At 36.3% G+C, this 20,526-nt stretch overlaps 1 protein-coding gene across 7 annotated transcripts in view; it reads left to right on the top strand.

The window, feature by feature from the left end:
• TJP1 (tight junction protein 1) overlaps window positions 1–20,526 on the top strand; it is a 206,317-nt gene that overhangs the window by 131,818 nt on the left and 53,973 nt on the right. For all 7 annotated transcript variants that reach the window (XM_069098435.1, XM_069098441.1, XM_069098440.1 and 4 more), the window contains exons 3-4: window positions 18,753–18,877; window positions 19,150–19,252. In XM_069098435.1, the coding sequence (XP_068954536.1) occupies window positions 18,753–18,877; window positions 19,150–19,252 (228 nt within the window). The remainder of the gene's footprint in view (window positions 1–18,752; window positions 18,878–19,149; window positions 19,253–20,526) is intronic.

The following is a 20,526-nucleotide window of genomic DNA, read 5'->3' as shown; positions in this document are numbered from 1 at the left end:
TGACAGACAAGAATATGTTGGCGTAAATGATAAATATATCTGGACAGACTTTCAGAAGTTTGCTGTCAGTCCACAGATAGACTTGACTTATTTTAATAGACTACCTCTAAATTGCATTATACTTTTTAGGGCTTTGTCAAATCAGATGCACTGTCCTAGCACACTTCATACATTAAGTGCCCAATAAATATTTGTTGATTTGATGTCAGTTGTCTCGACTCCAAAGTTTTTTCAGCCTACAATCACTGATCTTTAAGCTAAAAGGGACCTTAAAAGATGATCTGGTCCAACCCTTTCATTTTAACAAATGAAGGAATTGAGACCCAGAAAGGTTTAGTGACTTGTCCCAGGTCATGTAAACTGACTAGTAAGTAAGGTCTTTTTATTTTACTAATGATTCACTAGTCTGCTTTTGCTATTGCTAATAATGCTGTTTGTTAACAGTTACTAATACTGAGAGCTGGGACAGGGAGGTTCAGTTGCCATAAATCCAGCATAATTATTCATTCAGCAAACATTTGTTGAACACATAAATTTTTTTTGAAATTCTGAACTTAAATATGAAAATGACTCTTTACATGACTATGAATCTTTATGTACAGCTTCTCTTTTATATTTAAGTGTATAATAAATTCAGTATGTAACTTTCAAAACTATTTTGCTTTCTTAATGTTTCTTCTAGGTTTCTCTTAAAAATACTTAAATGACTCTCTCCTTTTCCTTTTTGACAACCTAATCCTTAAACCTTTTTCACCATGCCTCTTCCATTAGAAGAATAGAAAAATCTTTTAACAGATATGCATAGTCAAGCAAAAGAAATGTTCACATTGCCTATGTATGAAAATATATGTTTTATTCTGCACTTGAGGTGCATTCCTGTACTTCAGAAAATAGGTATATTGCTTCATCATTAGTTTCCTGGAACCGTATTTGAACATTACATTGATTAGAACTATTAAGTCTTTGAAAGTTATTTGTCCTTAAAATGTTGGGACCCAAATTCATGTTAAATCTCAGCATTCAGAGGAATGACCAAATCAGATTTACTTTAAATTGCTGTGACCTCACTATTCAGAGTGGAATCTTACTTAGAGAAGACTTCTTGTCAAACCATGTCTACCTCAAAACAAGCAGCCATGCTTTTCTCTTTTGATGAAGTATATAAAATGTGCAGAAATGTCAACTCACTTAGGGGGATGCCACATGTATCTTGGCCCAAGTGACTCACAGTTAATGTCTACAGTATTCTGTGAAAACTTCTTTCATTTGTTCTTAAGAGAATAATAATAATTAGCATTTAATAAACCACTTTCTGTATATTATTTGATCATCACAGCAACCTTCTGAGGTAGGTACTATTCCCATTTTAAAGATGAGGAAACTAGGGGAAATTATCCTTACAATATTGTGTTATTATATAAATTATTTTCTGGTTCTGGTCATTTAACTTTGCATTAGCTTATCTAAGTCTTCCTAGGTTTATCTGAAATTATCCCTTTCATCATTCCTTCCATGGGCACATACTTTGTACATATCATTGTGTGGGATGTTGTAGAGTAGAGGTATCAAAGTCACATTTCAATGAATCTCTACAGACCACATAATCATTCTCTATTTTATATTGTATTTTTATTTTATTAAATACTTCTCAATTACATTTTAATCTGGTTTAGCTAGGGAGTGTTGGGGGCCAGCCTCCGTGCTATAGTATGTTGGACAACCTCTGCTGTAAATTGTTAAGGACATGGGCCCTGCTTTAAGGAATTTACAATTCACTAAAGAAAAGACTACATACTGCAAGTTTTAAGTGTCATTAGTTATAAAAAGAGTTTCAGAGTCAATACTAATTCGGGATAAAAGGTTGACTTGTATATCATTGTATTTCATAGACATATCACTCAGGTAAGCTGCTAAGGTGTTATTTCAACATGATATTAGGTGAGATTCTATTTAGAAAATTGGTTATCACCTTAAAATGATAGATTTGGAACTATCTTCAATCACTACTCCCTTGACTAGAAATTGCTTCTGTGCTTCCTACTTTCTAGCTCTCAGCTTTTGCCTCACCTCTTTCTGCCCAGTTCACTACTTCTTTCTCTATTTAACCTTTCTGTTCTCTGCCCTCTCCTTGCTGCCATACTGCAAAATGCAGAATAGGTGCTTAAATTCTTGTCTGGGATTCACTTCCCTCTTCCTTCCATATGGGCTTCCTTTTTCCAGTTGTCAGTTTTCCAGCCTTCATAAAGTTGACCTAGCTACTTATTAGAAAAATAGAAGTAAAGAAGAGGCATGAAAGAAAAGAAGAGGTGAAAAAGAAGACCATAGCATGTCTGTCAAGGAATCAGATATAAGGAAAAAGACCATGCTGTAAGTTTGGGAGGTAGGAACGAAAGACTTAACAAAGAAATAATGTAGACTCAGGGTAGAGGATAGAGATGTGAGGAACAGGATTTTTTAAAAGTAGAAGAATTATAACATTTTGAATTTGTAAACTTTGTTTCCTAAATAATGGTTGCACTTTGAAGAGATTATGTATAGGAGATGAAATTCATTGTATTTTATGTGTGTGTATGAGTGTGTGACTATGTATATATATTAACAGACCTTTATTGAATAGAAAGGACTGACTCCAGTGGTTAGAGTCAGTGAACATGCTGTTGGTAACTCTTTCTGTATGCTGGGTCAGAATGGTCCTCAAATTTTGTGCCAGTTTGGCTCAAATATTTTATCTGTGTCAGTCTTTTTCTTTATTTTGACTTTCAGTCCTTGCTGTTTTCTTAGCCTATCTCCCCTCCCTTGGCCTCACTTAAATTATCTTCATTGTTTGAATCCTGTTGTTGATAAATTCAACCAAAAAAAGTGTTATCTGTCCTTGAATGAATCCTTTACTTACTTGTCCTGTCACTAGTCATGTCTTGCTAAAGCCCTACTGTAAGTTTTTCCCACTATCTGTTTTCCCACTTTTCTGATCCCATTCATGTATTTTGAACACTTCTGGATAAAGTCAAATAACCAGTGCTGCTATATTCCATACAAATGTATTATCTAATCTCAAATAGATCGTCCCTTGCTGCTATATGGCATTCCTTTTATTCTTCCTTGATTAATTATGCTCTACAGCAGGTAGAGAAAAAAAATTTCTTCCTTTTTGCTCATATATATTATTCCAACTCCTTTCTCCTCTCCCTCTCAGCAGAGTATTTCACCTCCGACTATGAGAAAATGAGGCCATCTCTTACAGCTTCTTTTTTCTCTACACTTCATTCTTCTCTTATACTCATTCTTTATTTTCCCCTACTTACCCCTATTCTCTCAGATTACCTTACTCTTTCCCTTTCTTTCCTTTTATTTTTGGAGGGGGGAAGGCAGGGCAGTTGGGGTTAAGTGACTTGCCCAACCTCACACAGCTAGTAAGTGGTAAGTATCTGAGTCCTGATTTGAATTTAGGTCCTCCTAACTCCAGTGTGGGTACTTTATTCACTGCATCACCTAGCCAGCCCTTTTTCTTTCCTTGTTAAGTGAAATATATTGCTGTACTCTATTGTGTGTGTGTTTTTTTCTCTACTTTGACAAGCTGAGTGAGGTTCAGGTATTTGCCTGTTCCTTCTAACATTTCCTTCTTGTTTGTATAAATTTTGACTCTGATAGCCACATTATATAGTTTCCTCCATCCTTCCCACCCATCCACCTCCTTGCTTCCAGTGGATTCTTTCCCCCTTCCCTTTTCATTCTTTTAAGGTCATCAAATTATAAAAAAAAACCCTCCCATGTATTCTGTCTTAATTGGACTCTCTCTCTGACCCCTGAGGATGATAAGATTCTGTAGATACACATATAATCTCATCATGTTTGAATATAAAAAGATTATCCTTATCCTTGCTTATTCCCTTTTGATAGTTCATTCATATTTACTGTTTTATGTTCTCTTGTCTCCTGTGTTCGCACTTCACAAAGTTTCTACAGGACTCTGATCTTTTCAGTAAGAATTCTTGGAAGTTCTCTTACAGTTAAATGTCCATTGCCAAACTTATTGTAAGGAAGACTTGAGTTCTGAACTAGCTTTAGACATTTACTAATTGTGTGACCTTGTCTAAGTCAATTAACTTCACCCTGCTTTTAGTTTCCTTATCTGTAAAATAAGTTTAATAATAACACCTAAGTCACACGGGTATTTTGGAGATTTACCTGCAATACATTTTTGAAGCACTTTGTAAACCTTAAAGCACTATGTAAATACTAGTTGTTGTTGTTATTAGTGGTAATTATTATGTTTTATTGATTATGTTAATTGGTTGTCAGCCTATATCCTTTACCTTCTGGAATATCATTTCTGGCTCTCCCCTCCTTCATAATAATGCTACCTAAATCATATATGATAGGGGCAGAGTCAAGATGTTGGAGTAGAAGCAGGACCTCTGCCGGGCTCCGGCTTCCACCTTCCCCAATCCATGTAAACAAACTTTGGACCTGCAAAACCCACAAAATGACACAGAGAAGCTAACCTCCCACTGAGGACAGCCTGGGAGGCCGGTAGCAAGTGGCCAGTGCAGAGCTCTGGGAGCCGAGCCCAGACACTTGCAAGCCAAGGTTTTAGCCCCAAGGTGGGCCTGACCAGCCTCCAGCTGGAGGGACTCCAGATCACCAGCAGCTGTGGCCGTTTCCAGATTCATCAACGCATGAAGGACAAAGTGAGAGGTCAGTGCAGGGACTTTGGGACCCAGTAGGTGGGAGTGTGTCAGCTTTTGCCCCCAGGGCGAGAAGCTACTGAGAGTCTGAGCCGGCCCCACAAAACAGCTTCAGCTCCTGGCCTGCAGAGTGTAGGGGCACCAAGCAACCAGTCTGAGGGGTAATTGCTCTGGCTTTAATCTGCTTGGATCTGGATTGCGGCCTAGGGTGGAGGGCCTGGTGTGTGTGACCAGCTTGCCAGAGCATGTGGAGGCCTCAGAGAGGGCACCCAACTAATACCACCGGCAGCTGAGAAAATCCCAGCATTTGGGACAAAAGCTCCTGTCTGGTGGCAGAGTCCTACTGTGGCAAAAAGCACCGGGGTCAAGTGACTGAGGGGTGACATGACCAGATAAGGGAAGCAAAACAAACAGAAGATTCCAACATTAGACTCCTATATTGGGGACAAAAAGGAGCAAAGCATGGAACAGGAGGAAGACAGTTAAGTCAGAACTCCTTCACCAAAAGCTTCAAAAGAAAATACAAGCTGGTTTCAGGCCATAGAGGACCTTAAGAAGCAGATAAGAGAAATGGAGGAAAAATTGGGAAGAGAAATGAGAACAATGCAAGAAAATTATGAAATGAGAGTCAACAGCCTGACTGAGGAAAATCATACCTTAAAAAACAGATTGGCAAACAATTGGCAAAAGAGGCTCAAAAAGGCAATGAGGAGAGAAATGCCTTGAAAAGCCGAATTTGCCAGATGGAAAAAGAATCTCAAAAGCTCAATGAGGAGAATCGTTCCCTTGGATTTAGATTGGAGCAAAGGGAAGCTAGTGACTTTAAGAGAAATCAAGATGATGTTAAATAGATCCAAACAAATGAAAGAATAGAAGGTAATGTGAAATATATCATGGGAAAAACCACTGACCTGGAAAATAGATCCAGGAGAGATAATTAAAAAATTATTGGACTACCTGAAAGCCATGATCAGGGAAAGAACCTAGAAATCATCCTCCAAGAAATTCTCAAATTGCCCTGATGTTTTAGAACCAGAAGGCAAAATAGAGGTTGAAAGAATCCATCGATCACTTCCTGAAAAAGAAAACTCGTAGGAATATTATAGCCAGGTTCCGGAATTCCCAGATCAAGGAGAGAATATTATGAGCAACCAGGAAGAAACAATATGAATATTGTGGAAACACAATCAGGATAACACAGAATCTGGCAGCTTCTACACTGAGGGATCAAAGGGCCTGGAATATGATATTCTGGAGGGCAGAGGAGCCGGGATTAAAACCAAGAATCACCTGCCCAGCAAAACTGAATATAATCTTTCAGGGGAAAATTTGGTTATTCAGTGGAATAGAGGACTTTCAAGCATTCTTGATGAAAAAACCAGAGTTGAATAGAAAATTTGACATCCCAGATACAAGAAGTAAGAGAAGCTTAAGAAGGTAAACAGGGAAAAGAAATCATAAGCCACTGATCAAAGTTGAACTATTAACATTCCTACATGGACAAACTAACTGATGAAACTTTTCTCAGTGTGAAAATAGTTGAAGGGAATAGAAATATATATATCGGAGGTTATATGGGAGTATGAATACATGTGTGAATGTGTGTATATATGCTTACAGGTATTCATAGATAGAGGGCACAGGACCAATTTAATAGGAAGGGATGATACTTAAAAGGGGAAATTAAGAGGTGAGAGAGGAATATAATGAGAGAAGATGGAGAGAGACAGAATGTGATAAACTATCTCATAAAAAAGAGGCAAGGGAAAATGGTTACAATGGAGGGGAAGAATAGGAAGGCAAAAGGGAATGGGTCAATCTTATTCTCACTGAATTTGGCCTGGGGAGGGAATGAAATACACATTAAATAGGGTATCTCACCCCACAGGAGAGTAGGGGGAAGGGGATAATGGAAGGGAGGGCAGGCTGGGGGGGAGGGAAGTTGGAAGCACTCACTTTTGAAAAGGGACAGGGTCAAAATAGAGAATAGAACAGATGGTGGGATAGGAGGGAGGGAAATATAGTCAGTCTTTTACAATATATTTACTATGTTAATGTTTTGCATTAGCTACACATGTACAATCTATACTGAACTGCTTATCTTCTCAGTAAGGGTGGGTGACAAGGGAGGCAGGGAATGAATCTGGAATTCAAAGTTATAAAATCAAATGTTTAAAATTGTATATATACTATTATTAATACTGTCTTACATGTAATTGCGAAAGAAGATAAACCGGCACTGGGGTATAGAGATCCACCATGCCCTACTGGAAAAGTCTAAGGGGTTATGGGAGAAGATATGGGAGAGAGCAGATTGGAGGAGGGGATATCCTGTGGGACTGCTATTCTGGGGTGGTGGGTAGGGGAAAAATGGGGAGAAAATTTGTAACTCAAAATCTGGTGGAAATTAATGATGTAAATCATAAGTTAATAAAGCATTTGAAAAATGAAAAAAATCATATATGATTTTGACTGTATCTTGTTCCTCTGTATTTGAATTCTCTCTGACTACTTGTAGCACTTTTTCTTTTATCTGGAATCTTGGGATTTTGTCTGTAATGTTCGTGGAAATTTTCACTTCATTCTATTTCCAGTTTGCCTTTTGGTTCTAAAAGATCTAGGAGTTTTCTTGTATGATTTCTTGAGATAGAATGTGTAAGCTCTTTTATTGGTCATGGCTTTCAGACAGTTAAATAATTCTTAAATTATCTCTCCTTGATCTATTTTCCAAGTCAGTTTTTTTTTTAAATTTTTAATGCTTTATTAACTTCTGATTTACATCATTTGTTTCCGCCAGATTTTGAGTTACAAATTTTCTCCCCGTTTTTCCCTACCCATCCCCCCAAAACAGCAGTCCCACAGGATATCCCCACCTCCAATCTGCTCTCTCCTATATTTTCTCCCATACCCGTTTCAACTTTTCCAGTGGATCTCTATGCCTCAGTGCCTGTATATCTTTTTTTTCTTAATAACATGTAAGATGGTATTAATAATAGTATATATATATATATATACACACACACATATATATATTTGAATATTTGATTTTAAAACTTTCAGTTCCAGATTCATTCCCTTCCCCCCCCTGCCACCCACCCCCACTGGGGAGACAAGCAGTTCAGTATAGGTTGTACATGTGCGGCTAATGCAAAACAATAACATAGTAGATGTATTGTAAAAGACTGACTATATATCCCTCCCTCCTATCCCACCTCCCACTTGTTCTATTCTCTACTTTGATCCTGTCCCTTTTCAAAAGTGGGTGCTTCCAACTTCCCTCCCCCCCAGCCTGCCCTCCCTTCCATCATCCCCCCTCACATCCCCTTCCCCCCCTATTCTCCTGGAGTGTGTATTTCCCTCCCTCCTCAAGCCAACCAAGTCAGTTTTTAAGATGAGATACCTTCCATTTTTTTCAGTCATTTGACTTGGAAGTAATCATCTCTTGTTTGGTTCATGGAGTATTTTGCTTGGGCAAAGGTTTTTTTTACCTTTTGTTACATGTAGAACATTAGCTTTCCTTTCCCATTCTTTCTTCTATAGCTTTTATTTCTTTTAACTTTTTTTTCCCCCTTCTAGCACTGTTATTATATTTATAAAAGCATTTTTTAATTCTTTGAAACTTCTTGCATTGTCTTTTCTAGGAATTCCGGTTGAATTTGTGTTTTCCTTTGTTTGTAGATATTTTAGAGCCTTTCAGCCGTTCTGGATTTGTCTTATGGGCCCAGTCACCAGTAGCTTTTTATATTGGGATTCTTTTTTAACTCATTCTTCTGGCCTACTTTCTGACTTTGTACTTGATGTTAAAACCAGGCTCTGTGCACTTCTGGAGGTAATGTCTGGGTTGGCCCTCCTCTTGTTTTCTTAAGGTTTTGAATGTTGTGTTATTCCCAGGATCTCAGAAACAACTCATGCTTGGGTCTTGCAAAGTTTAAGTGTTTTCACAGTGGTCTAATTCGGGGCAAAGTCTGATTGCTCCTTCATTGATTTGAGATCTGTGATTTCCTGACTTAAGTTTGGATCTGAGCAACCTTCTGTGGGCATATATTGGAATGTCACTCTTATTTATAGGTCCCCTCCTTAGTCAGCCCTGGATCTGTGACCTGAAATTGAGTATTGAGTGACAGAGCTGCCAGTTGGCATCTAATCCTGCACCATGTACAAGATTGGGCTTTCCTTTGCTGTATTTGGAATATTTTTTTGCCTTGATGCACAGCCTTTCCCTGTGATGGAATGTTCCCTGCATTCCTGACTAGGCCCATCCCCAGTGTCTGTAGACCTCTCTGTTTCCCTATGCTGACCTGTGCTAAAAAATAACTTGCTGTCATTTAAAAAATATTCCTGATTACAGCTCTGTGGTCTGGTACATCTTCTAGATCTATTTGGACGTGTTATGGGGGACCTAACTCTCTTTCTGTTATTCTGCCATTTTGGCTCCACCTACTTATACACTTTTCATTCTCCTATAGTCTTGCTTCTGACTCCACCACTTGACTGATTGTGTCTTTCCAAAGTTTATTGCAGTGATTTAACTGTAAATACAGAACCTCTTTCTCAGTATTTGTTTTTCTTGATTGCTTTGCACCTTCTGATTATAATAACCCATCCTCTTCAACATCTCCTTTTGAGTTTTGTTCTTGATTCTGCTTGATAGTCCTTCTCAGACGCCTTTTTTGGGGGCACCATTTTTCTTCTGCTCAATGTCTGTGACATCTGCCATGACTCTGGGCCCTGTTTTCTTTTTGCACTTTGCACTGGTGATCTTATCAGTTGCCATGGTTCAGTTATGAGTATACAAAGGACTTCCAGACACATAGATACAGTGCTAATCTCTCCAATGAATTTAAGTTCTACTTTACCAATAGTCATTCCAGAGGAATTTTATTTGACTAGAAGGGTGTCCTCTTCATTTGAGACTCTCAAAGAAGAGATAGCTGGGAAAAATATTTAAATGATAAGAGATGAAAGAATGAGGGGCTTGAAAGAAGAGGATAGTCTAATAATTCAGAAATGAGGCTGATTCTTATTATATGTTCTTATGGAACTTATCCCCTAAAACTTGTTATAAGCTTTATTTCTCTCTTAACTTTATTTGTTGTAACCTTTCTAGTTCAAAGATCGTTTTCCAAATAGCAAAAAGCAGGAAGCAAAATGAGTTGGGTAATTCTGCTTTTTGTTATTTAACATTGCATCATTTACCCCAAACAGGAACATCTCTTCTTTGCTCTTCTTGCTCTGATTATACTTAAAAATTTTTTGGGGTAAGTTTATTCCGAACTTATGGCTTCCTTTCCATATTCTTATTCCATGCCATTCCTGCATTTATTTGTCTTTGGTTATGTGCCCTATCTTCCACCTTTTGTGCATGACCTTGTCAAATTTTCAGCCTATAGGACAGAGTTCTTTGTGCAACTATATCTTTTTTTTAGCTGCCTCTTCTTTCTCATTTGGATTATTTGTGATGTCATTGACAAAATTTTGTATTTTGAGAACTTTCCATCTCTCTTGATCCTAGTAATGGGGGCATTTGAATGTTGACTCAACTGCTTACTACATATGTGGTTGCTTTGGACAAGTCACTTATTTGTTTAAAACTCTTAGGCTTCTCATTTGTAAAATGATGGTTGGGGAAGTGGAATTTGACTAAATGAATCTTTAAGGTCCCTTCTAGCTTTAAGTCTAGTATTTCATGTCTCTCATTTTCCTGCTTATTTTGAAATCTGTTTTCTCATCGTAGGATGTCTTAGTTATTCAGTTTTACAAACTTTTTTTAGCCTTTAGTTTATGTGCATACACTATGTTAGATGCTAAATGAAATAGCCTCCCTCCACAAGGAAATTATATTCTGTTTGGGTGAGATAGTGTGTGTAAATATAAGAGAATGTAAAGTTTATATAAAGAAATTTCTAATAAATATGAGGAAGGAAGAACATTTGAGTTGAACTTTGAATGGAATAAAAGTGGAAGAAGGGATGTGCCATTTGACAGATAGCCTATGCAAAAGCATAGAGAAAACAGGTGTAATCTTGTATATTACAAGGGGAAAGTTTGGCCTAAAATGATAGTGCATTAAGAGAGTGGTTGAGAAGCCAGGCAGTAATGTGAAACAAGTGTGGAAAGAGATTTGAGTTTGACTCTGAATTGCTTGAAGTGATAGAGAAGTTTATGTTTTATCCTAGATAGAACATTTCTTGAATCAGGATTGACATTTTTTACTTTAGGAGTATTAATTTGTAACAGGATGGATGATACATTGGAGAGAAGCAAGACTAGAGATGGTGGGACTAATTAATAGAGTCGACAGTAGTTGTGAAGTGATGATGCCTGAGTCCATGTTGGTGATTGTTCCAGAAAGTGGAGAGAAGAGAATGGAAGAAGTGTTGAGATATAATCACAAAGACTTGGCAAATAATTGGTTTGGGTGGGGTTATCTAGGAGAGTGAAGAATTGAGGATAACTCAGAAATTGATATGATTTTATCACTAAAGAAGAGATATTAACATCTACTTTGCAGCTGTACCCTAAAGACCTTGAGATATTTCCCTCTTTCTTTCATTTGAAAATTACCACATATGCTGTGTCCTTCAATACAATGTGGGCTCCTTAAGAAGCAGGAACCTTACCTTTTGCTGTTATCATTTAAAAAATAGGTTTCAATTGATATTTTCTGTTTCTTATATCATGATAGATATATCATGTAATCCTCCCCCTCTCCTTCCAGGGAGCTATCCCATATGACAAATAGTATTTTTAGAGAGGAGGAAAAAGTCAACTTAAATGATCTATACATTGAAAAAGTCTGAACATGTACAATATGAACACCTCTGGACCTCCCACATCTATGAAAGGGTAGTAGGTTGAGAGTGTCTTCCCATATCTCTTTAATCAAGTTTTCTCTGACCTTTATAATTTTATACTACACATATGCTGCATTTATTTTTGATTTTTTTTGGTGTTAACATTGAAGTTACTGTGCATGTTATTTTCTTGGCTCTGCTTACTTCAAACTGCATTAGTTCATATGAATCTTTACATGATTCTTAATATTTATCACACATAATTTCTTGTTTCATAATTTGTTTGGCTATTCCCTAGTTCAAGGATATCTGCTTTCTTTCCAATTCTTAGCCATCACAAAAAGTACACTATAAATATTTTGAAGTATATGGGAACCTTTTCTTTTTTTAAACTAATGTTTTCTTTGGGGTATAAGCCTAGTAATGGAGTCTCTGTTTTAGAAACTATGGACATTTAATCAATTTATTTGCATAATTTCAAATTACTTTTCATGATGGTTTTAACCATTTCACAGCTCTACCAACAATGACAATTGTCATACTTTTCTATTTGTATCTCCAGTGCTTTGCACATAGTAAGCACTTAATAAATGCTTGCTTTATTCATTCTTGTTCTGGAGACTTTTATAAGTGGAAATAACTTTATTTTATAGTTAATAAAGGTAGTTGGATTTAAGCTAATCTTCTTTGGGCCCAATGAAAAGATCCTTGTTGTATAATACTTTTGAGTATCAAACAAGGAGAACAATAAATTACGGACCGTACCTCATTTTCATAGTATTTTAATTTCTCCTACTAGGTTTCACATATTTTCTTGATTCTTTTGGTTTTCTGAATGTATACTTTCCACTGTCCTCTCCCAGATACCCATCCTTATAACCAAGAATCAAAAAGAGAGGGGAAAATAAAAATTCAGTAAGGCTTAACAATATGTTGAAAATTTTTTATTATGTGCAATGTCCCATGTGTGTAGTCTTATCTTCAGAGAAGTTGGAGAAAGGTGCCTTCTCATACCTCCTTTTGAGGGCCATACTTGATTAACATAAAGTCACAAGATTAATTTTCAGCCTTTTAAAAAAATTAACTATTAGGGGCTGCTAGGTGGCACAGTGAATAGAGCACTGGCTCTGGAGTCAGGAGGACCTGGGTTCAAATCAGGCCTCAGACACTTGATACACTTACTAGCTGGGTAACCTTGGGCAAGTCACTTAACCCCAATTGCCTTGCCTTCCCCCAGTCCAAAAAACCCCCCAATTCACTATTACTCTTGTCATTGTTGTCATTTATTGTATCTCTATAGATATAAGATTGAAGCAACCAATGTTGGAGAGGTGGTAGAAAGACAGTCACAGTAATAATGTACTGTTCATAACTATGAATTGGTCCAGTTGTTTTGTAAAACACTTTGTTTTTATGCAAAGAAATTGACTAAAATGTCCATATCCTTTTAGGATTTTGGTTCTGAGGCACTTACCTCAAGGAAGTCAATTAAAAAAAAGGCATAGCAGAACTTTTTGTAGTAGCAAGTACCTTGAAACAAAGTGGGTATACATTGATTAGGGAATGGCCAAACAATAAGTTGTGATACAAAAATATGAAATATTACTGGGATATGAGGTTATGAATATGATTATCACAGATAAATATGGAAAGATGTGAACTGAGCAAAGTAAAGTGTCTATATTTTGAAAGTTCTTCATTCCATATAGTATGGCGATATCCATTAAAAAACAACATTGTTCTTCATATATATATTTATTCTGGTCAGAAAAGATCTGCATTTATTAATGTTATTCATCTTTTTATTTATGAATGGAAAAATGACAAAACATAAATGCAGATAAGTTCTATTAAATAGGGGGTGACTAGGTGTCGCAGTGAATAGAGCACTGGTCCTGGAGTCAGGAGGACCTGAGTTCAAATCCAGCCTCAGACACTTGACACACTTACTTAGCTGTATGACCTTGGGCAAGTCACTTAACCCCAATTGCCTTGCCTTTTCCCCTCCAAAAAAAAAAAGTTCCATTAAATATTTTTAAATTCAAATATTTTTGCTTCAACATTATGCCGTACAGTTGTGGACAACAGGTTGGTTAGTGATAATAGACCAGTTCTTCTGCATCTATTTAAATTCTCATGGGTATCAAGGTTATTATTGATTCATTTAGGTACAAATTAGGACTAAATGCCCTGAGGTCACTTGCCATCCTTTTAGAGCGTCATATTGCCCTATCCATTGATCAATTCTCTCAGAACAAGTTCCTCATCCATTGCTGTATTTCAGGCATGTGATCCTATTTACTTATTTGTATTAGTTTCAAATTCATTTTATTACCCATATTGTATACAGATACTTGAGGCCTGAAGTATTGCTCTTAGCCTTCTTCCAAATTGTTTTCTTCTTTACTCTTTCTGTGTCACTAAATTGTTATCCTAATTGTGATGAGAAGTAAAATACTAGATTAGAAGCTGTATTTTTTCTTGGTTTAAAAGCAGATCAATGTGTTGGATTTTCTTGCTTTAGACTTTTAATGTTGTCATGTTTCCCTGATTTCTATTAGTAGTCAAGAAGATATGAATGAATCAGTCATTGAAAATGAATTTATTTGGTTTTTGCTGTGTGCCAAGCATTATACTAATAATAAGCATTTGGGATACAAATAAAAAAGCGAAATTCTTTCTGTCCTAAAATTAACATTTTGTTAGAGGGAGAATACACACATAACATATACACATATGATAGTTCAGCACATGTAACTGGGAAATGAGATATACAGGCATTGGGGCATAGAGATCCACTGTGCCCTACTGGAAAGTCGAGGGGGGAATGAGAGAAGATATGGGAGAGAGCAGATTAGGAAGGAGATATTTAGTGAGAATGCTGTTTTGGGGGGGTGAGTAGGGAAAATCGGGGAGAAAATTTGTAACTCAAAATCTTGTGGAAATGAATGATATAAACTAAAAAAGAAAAAAAGAAAAAAAATAAGGTTCAGCTGTTGTGATTGGAAAGTTGTGGTGGCTATTGGGGTGGGGGGTAGTATGCAGGTGGTAGGTCTGGTGACACAGTCAAGGGGTCCTAAGGGCATATCTTCAGGGCATATGGTAAATTTCAGAAGACCAAAGGGCACATAGTAGGGTCTTGAAGGTACAGCAGTACTGTGAGGTAACCATTTTGCCCACTGGGAAGGAATATTTGCCCACTGGGAGGCGTATTTATATCATTTCAGCATTGTAGAGTTGGAAGAGGTCGTCCAAACACTCTTTCATTGTGAAACTTTATCTTCTTCCAGTTGTAGACAAGTGCAGCAGTAAGCCCTGCTACCATTGTTACTGCCCCCTCATCTCCAGGTTGCTTTAGGCAACCCTGTCAAGATCAATAGCATGTATAATTTAGCATTTGCAATTTAATTCACTAAACATGAAGTGCTTATACTATATAAGGCAGTGTTCAGGGCAGTAGATATACAAAGACAGAAAAAAAGATCTTTGTTTAATTTAAAGGCACTACAATTATTCAGATAAGTAAATAAATACAAGGTAAATATGAAGAGACAGCTAGTTCTAACAACTGCAGATGGGACATCCAGGAAGACTTCAGGGAGAGAAGTAGTAACTGAGCTGAAGGTAGAGATTCTTAGGTAAGAAATGAAGTTAGAGAAGGATTGGGGCTGACAGATGAAATGCTACTTTGTGGTGCAGTCCAATTTTGATAGAATGTTAAATTCCAGAAGGGAAAATAAGAAATAAGCCAGGAAAGGTAGTTTGTAACCAAATTGTAGAAGACCTAAGTTGGAAGCTGAAAAAATTGAAGACATTTTTATTCTTTATGGAACCATTGAAAGTTTTTGAGCAGAGGAATGGCAGGATCAGACCTTTGATTTGGAAAATTATTTTTGTAGCTATGTAGAAGTTGGATGGAATAGCAGAAAGGGACTAAATTACAAGGTCCAGTCATTCAACAAATACTGATTAAACTCCTACCATTTGCCAGAGACTGTGCTAGGCCAAGGAGATACACATGAATGAATGAAATGATACCTTGTAGCGAGCTTACATTCTAATGGGAGGGACAAGTACATATAAAAATATGTACAACATTAATAATAAAATATTTATATGTAATTAAGTATAAAATACTATGGGAGGGAAGGTACTAGTAGTTGTTGGGGTCAGGAAAGGCTTCATGAAGAAGATTGGTGCTTGAGTTTCATCTTAGAAGAAGGGATTTTTTGAGGTGGAGGTGAGGAGGGGGACTGCATTTCAGTCATAAGAGATAACCAGTATAAAGACATTAAAATGGGGAATGGTGGTAACTGAAGAGGAGAGAGAAGGGTCAGTTTGTCTGGATTACAGTGTACGAGAGGAAAAGAAATGTCCTTTGAAGATGGACAAGTAGATTGGAACTAGTTTGTAAAATCTAAACAGATAAATTCTTATTTTATTCTAGATGCAATAGCAAGCCCTTAGAGTTGGGGAATATAGGGGAATCTCATGGTAAGATCTACACCTAAGGAATATTACGTTGGCAGCAGTATGTATATAAAGACTGTAATGATGAGAGATTTAAGGCAGGGAGACCAATTGAGACTTATGCAATAAGTGAGAGATGATTAGGGCTAAACTGAAATAGTAGCTGTGAATAGAAAGAAGGACTAAGATATAAGAGCATTTGTGAAGATAGAAATGGGAAAATCTGGCAACTGATTAGATATGTAGTATGAGGAAGGATGAGGAGTTAAAGATAATGCTTATTACAAATATGAAATACTGAAAAGATAACACTATTTTTTTTAGCTAGAAATAGGAAAGTTTGATGTTGACGAAGAGTTAAGGAGAGCAAGATAATGAGTTAAATTTTAGATTTAAATTTAAACTTTGGGTTTAAGATGTCTCTGGAGCATCCATCTTGAAATAAAGCCAATGGTCACTTGGGAGTCTGGAACTGAAATTCAGAGGAAAGATTGGAGCTAGATATGTAGATTTGGGAGTCATATGTGCAGAGATGATTTATTTGAACTGACTTTACCAGGAAAGAAGATGTAGAGGGAGAAGAGTCAGACTAGTACTGTGGGAATCACCTGTTAGGGGCCATGCTGTATATGGCTGAGAAGGAGTGGTTAGTTAGGAGGTGAGCCAGAAGGTGGTAATGTCATGAAAACCTGGAGAGGAGAGGGTTATCAACAGTGTCAAATACATCCAGAAGGAACCAGACTGAGAAAATCAGATACGACAACTAACTCGAATGTTAGAGTTGAAAATTTCAGTTCACTGAAAGATTTATTGTATCACCATTTGTATCAGTGTTTGACGTATAGTGGAATTGGTTATGGGACTTAAGGATGTTGAAGAAAGGAAATATTGGAAAGTTTGAAGGAGAATCTTACAGGAATAATAAAGTCACATAGAATTAGGTCTAGAATTAGGCAGTAGAAGAATTATTATAATTTGGGTGAGAACTGTTGAGGGCTTGAACCACAATGGTACTCTGCTCTTATGAGTAAACAGATAAAAGGGAGATATATGGTGGCAGAACTGAAAGGACAACTACTCCAGTATAGGGATGAGGGAATGGAAAAATAAAAAACAGGAAAGTCGGGGGGAATCTGCTTTTTTTTGTTATTTTGTGTGTGGGAGGAGGTGCGAGGAGAGAGGTGAAGTTGGGCATATTATTTTAAGTGTAGTAAGAAAATTCTCAAGTATTCAGTAATCATAATTATCCAAAAAATGCAGTTGATTCATACAGGATTACTTAACCTGTAAATAGTCTCTTTTCCTGAGCTCCAGTCTTACATCATCAATTGCCTTTTAGATATCTCAAACTGGATGTGCTATAGCATCTTGAAAAATCAACATGTCCAAAACAGAACTTACTTTTCTACCTAACCTCCTTTGTCACCGACTTTCCTACTATTGTCCAAGGCACCCAGGCTTGCAACACTGGTGATATATCCACTTAGTCCACATAGCTAATCCATTGTCAGACTTTATTTTCATCATTACAATTCCCCTCCACTTCCACAGCTACCACCCTGGTGTGAGACCCTTCACCTCATTCCTGCATGATTGTGGGTTGTTCTTGCCTCACTCCAATCAGTCCTTTGCTGCATTGTGAAACTGATTTCTTTAAAGCCCATATTATAGCCCATTGTTGGTAAGTTTAAATGGTTCCATCTCCTTCATCAAGTATAAAAATACTCTTTGGTATTTAAAGCCATTTACTACTTGGATGTTTTATACCTTTCTGGTATTTCTTACAATTGAACTATTCAGTGTTTCTTTCTTATGTAAGACCCTACAACTACAGACTGCATACCTTTTTGTGCCATTCATGTCTCTCACACCTAGAATGTTTTCATCCCTGCCTCCTAACTTTCCTGGATTTCTTTACTACTCAGCTTAAATCCTACCATCTGTAAGAACATTTTTTGGTCACTTACTTTATCTCCTCCCCTCAGCTCTTCAACTTTCCCTCTGAAACCTGTATATGTTACAATATCACATATGCACATAGATAATTTGCATACTGTCTCCTTCATTGAGATGTAAGCCCCTTGAGAGCAGGGGTCATTGTTGTTGTTGTTGCTCTTGTTTTGCCTTTCTTGTATGCCTGGTGCTTAGCACAGTGCTTGGCACATAGTCAACATTTAACATGCTTGCTTGTTCATTGACTTTTTAATATTGTATATCTATTGTTATATGTCAAATCATTGCCCCTTGGCATAGAAATTAAAACTACATGATTGTGTTAATTTGGAATTTGTAATGTTAATTGATTTGGAAAATTTTTACCTTTTCACTTAGATCAATTGGATTCTTTCATGATTGCATCCTACAGTAAAGTATCTTGTATACATTTATTTGTTAAGACCTCCCTACTGGTACCTATATATAGTGTGGTGTTCTACAGAATAATAAGATGTTCAAGCTAATAGAAACTTTAGTGGTTGTCATAATCCTGTAATCACTGCATGTCACCCTCAACTAACTTCTAAGAAATTCAAAAATAAGCTAATTATGATGACTGATTTTAGTGCTAAGTGTTTTCATTACGTTTTAATTAAAAAGAATATCTACCATGTAATCCACATGTATGTTTCTTTACCTATTTTTTGACTATACTGTTTAACATGGGTGTGTAGAATTAAGTAACAGCCCTTTTTGTTTCATTTGTTTAATGCTCCAGATTATGACAGACTTGAAAATATTGGAGTCCTTGTTACTTAAGGAATGATTTATTTATCCATTTATTCATTCATTTATTGTTAAAATCTAGGCTCCTGGATTTGGATTTGGAATTGCAATATCAGGAGGAAGAGATAATCCTCATTTTCAGAGCGGTGAAACTTCAATAGTTATTTCTGATGTGTTGAAAGGAGGTCCAGCTGAAGGACAACTTCAGTAAGTGTTTCCTTTTCCTGTGTTCTTAGGGCAGCTGTTTTAGATGATAGGCCTTGTTGGTAGTGGTTTGTTTTGTTTTTAAAGAAGATAGACAATGGCTTATTGTCCAGATGGAATCGTGGTAGATCTGAAGATAAGTATGTTGCTATCCCTATTGTAGCTGGTTAAGGATTACTTAACGTAACACTTTTTTGTAGACCAGCTTTTTTTTTTTTTTAGCACTATATAAATTTTTCAGCGTTGTTTTTTAACTTGACTTTTTTTTTTAACAGGGAAAATGACCGTGTTGCAATGGTTAATGGAGTTTCCATGGATAATGTGGAACATGCTTTTGCTGTTCAGCAGTTAAGGAAAAGTGGGAAAAATGCAAAAATTGTAAGTAACTGTAATTGTAAGCTCTTTTTAGAGCATCAGGAATTAGGAACTTGAGTGTATGATTTGGATGCAATACATATATTAATGACCTTTGAAAAAAAATATTTTATTTAGTGCTAATGGCATTTTAAAATCAGTAAAATGACTGCTTTCTCATCTGTTCCAAAATAAAGGATTGTGCAATTAAATTCATATACCAAAATTTCTCTAGTTGAAAGAGTTTTTATTCGGATAATTCTTGACTTTGCATTCATTACCATCTTAGAAGGTTTTTATGAGAGGCATACACCTAGGTAAGTTACATTTGTGATAAAATTTTCATATTACTTGTTTCATTGAAATATGTATTTATTTAATTCCTGACTTTGTGGTCTGCAAAGTATGCCTACAGTTCCTATTACCTTTACTGTAAGCCTTGGACTGAATCAGAATAGTTGGTAGGTAAAGCTGTATTGAAACTTGCATATAATGTCACCAACTTTTACCTCGTAACTTTACATTTTAATTTAACTAAAAAGTGAAAGGAAATATATTCATTAAATATGGTTTCCTTTAAATAAACCACAGAAATACAATTAATCAAGTGAGGAGAAAGAAAGCTGCCAGGCTCCCTTATAGGTAGTTTCAATAAATTTCAAGTTCTTGTGAAACTGAACGTAGGATATTTTATTTTCATAAAGTTCTTATCTGTAAAACTAGCAATAGCTGAAATGTTTTTTTTTCATTTAAGACTTTTCTTGCCTTGTAATTTTCACTTCAGAATGCTTTAAAACACGTTTTCCTTTAATAGCATTAATATTTTCAGAGTCCTTAAGGATCACTCCTTCACTAATGTTACTAGGTGGTTTACCTTTTAAGCTAGATTTTATTATTTTTCAATTTAAAATCTGTCATTCAAACGGAAATTGTATTTTTAAAGTTTTTCCTGCTCTTGCTGGACTCAAAGAAAGGAGATACTACTAGATTGTATCTGTTACACTTAATAGCCTCAAGTTTCCCATCCTAGCCAATCCTATACACTTCTCTCAAAGTTATTTTTCTTAAACAGTCATCTAATTATATAATTCCCCTACTCAGTCAACTTAAATGTGGACTAACATTACACTAAGAAGTGAGTATATCAAAGAATAAATCATTGAAACAAATAATTATACTGAAGACTGAGTTTGAGGCTAAATAACTTGCCCTGTATCATTAAGGTCCATCCAAGACAAAAACTTGGGTCTTTTGACGCAACCCAGTGATTTTCTGCTAATCTAATTGATTGCTTTTTA

This window comes from Petaurus breviceps, unplaced genomic scaffold (genome assembly GCF_028583685.1).
Source record: "Petaurus breviceps papuanus isolate PSGF00001 unplaced genomic scaffold, PetGlider_PUasm1.0 37, whole genome shotgun sequence".
Lineage (NCBI taxonomy): Eukaryota > Metazoa > Chordata > Mammalia > Diprotodontia > Petauridae > Petaurus > Petaurus breviceps.
This window is presented reverse-complemented; position numbering and strand designations above follow the sequence as displayed.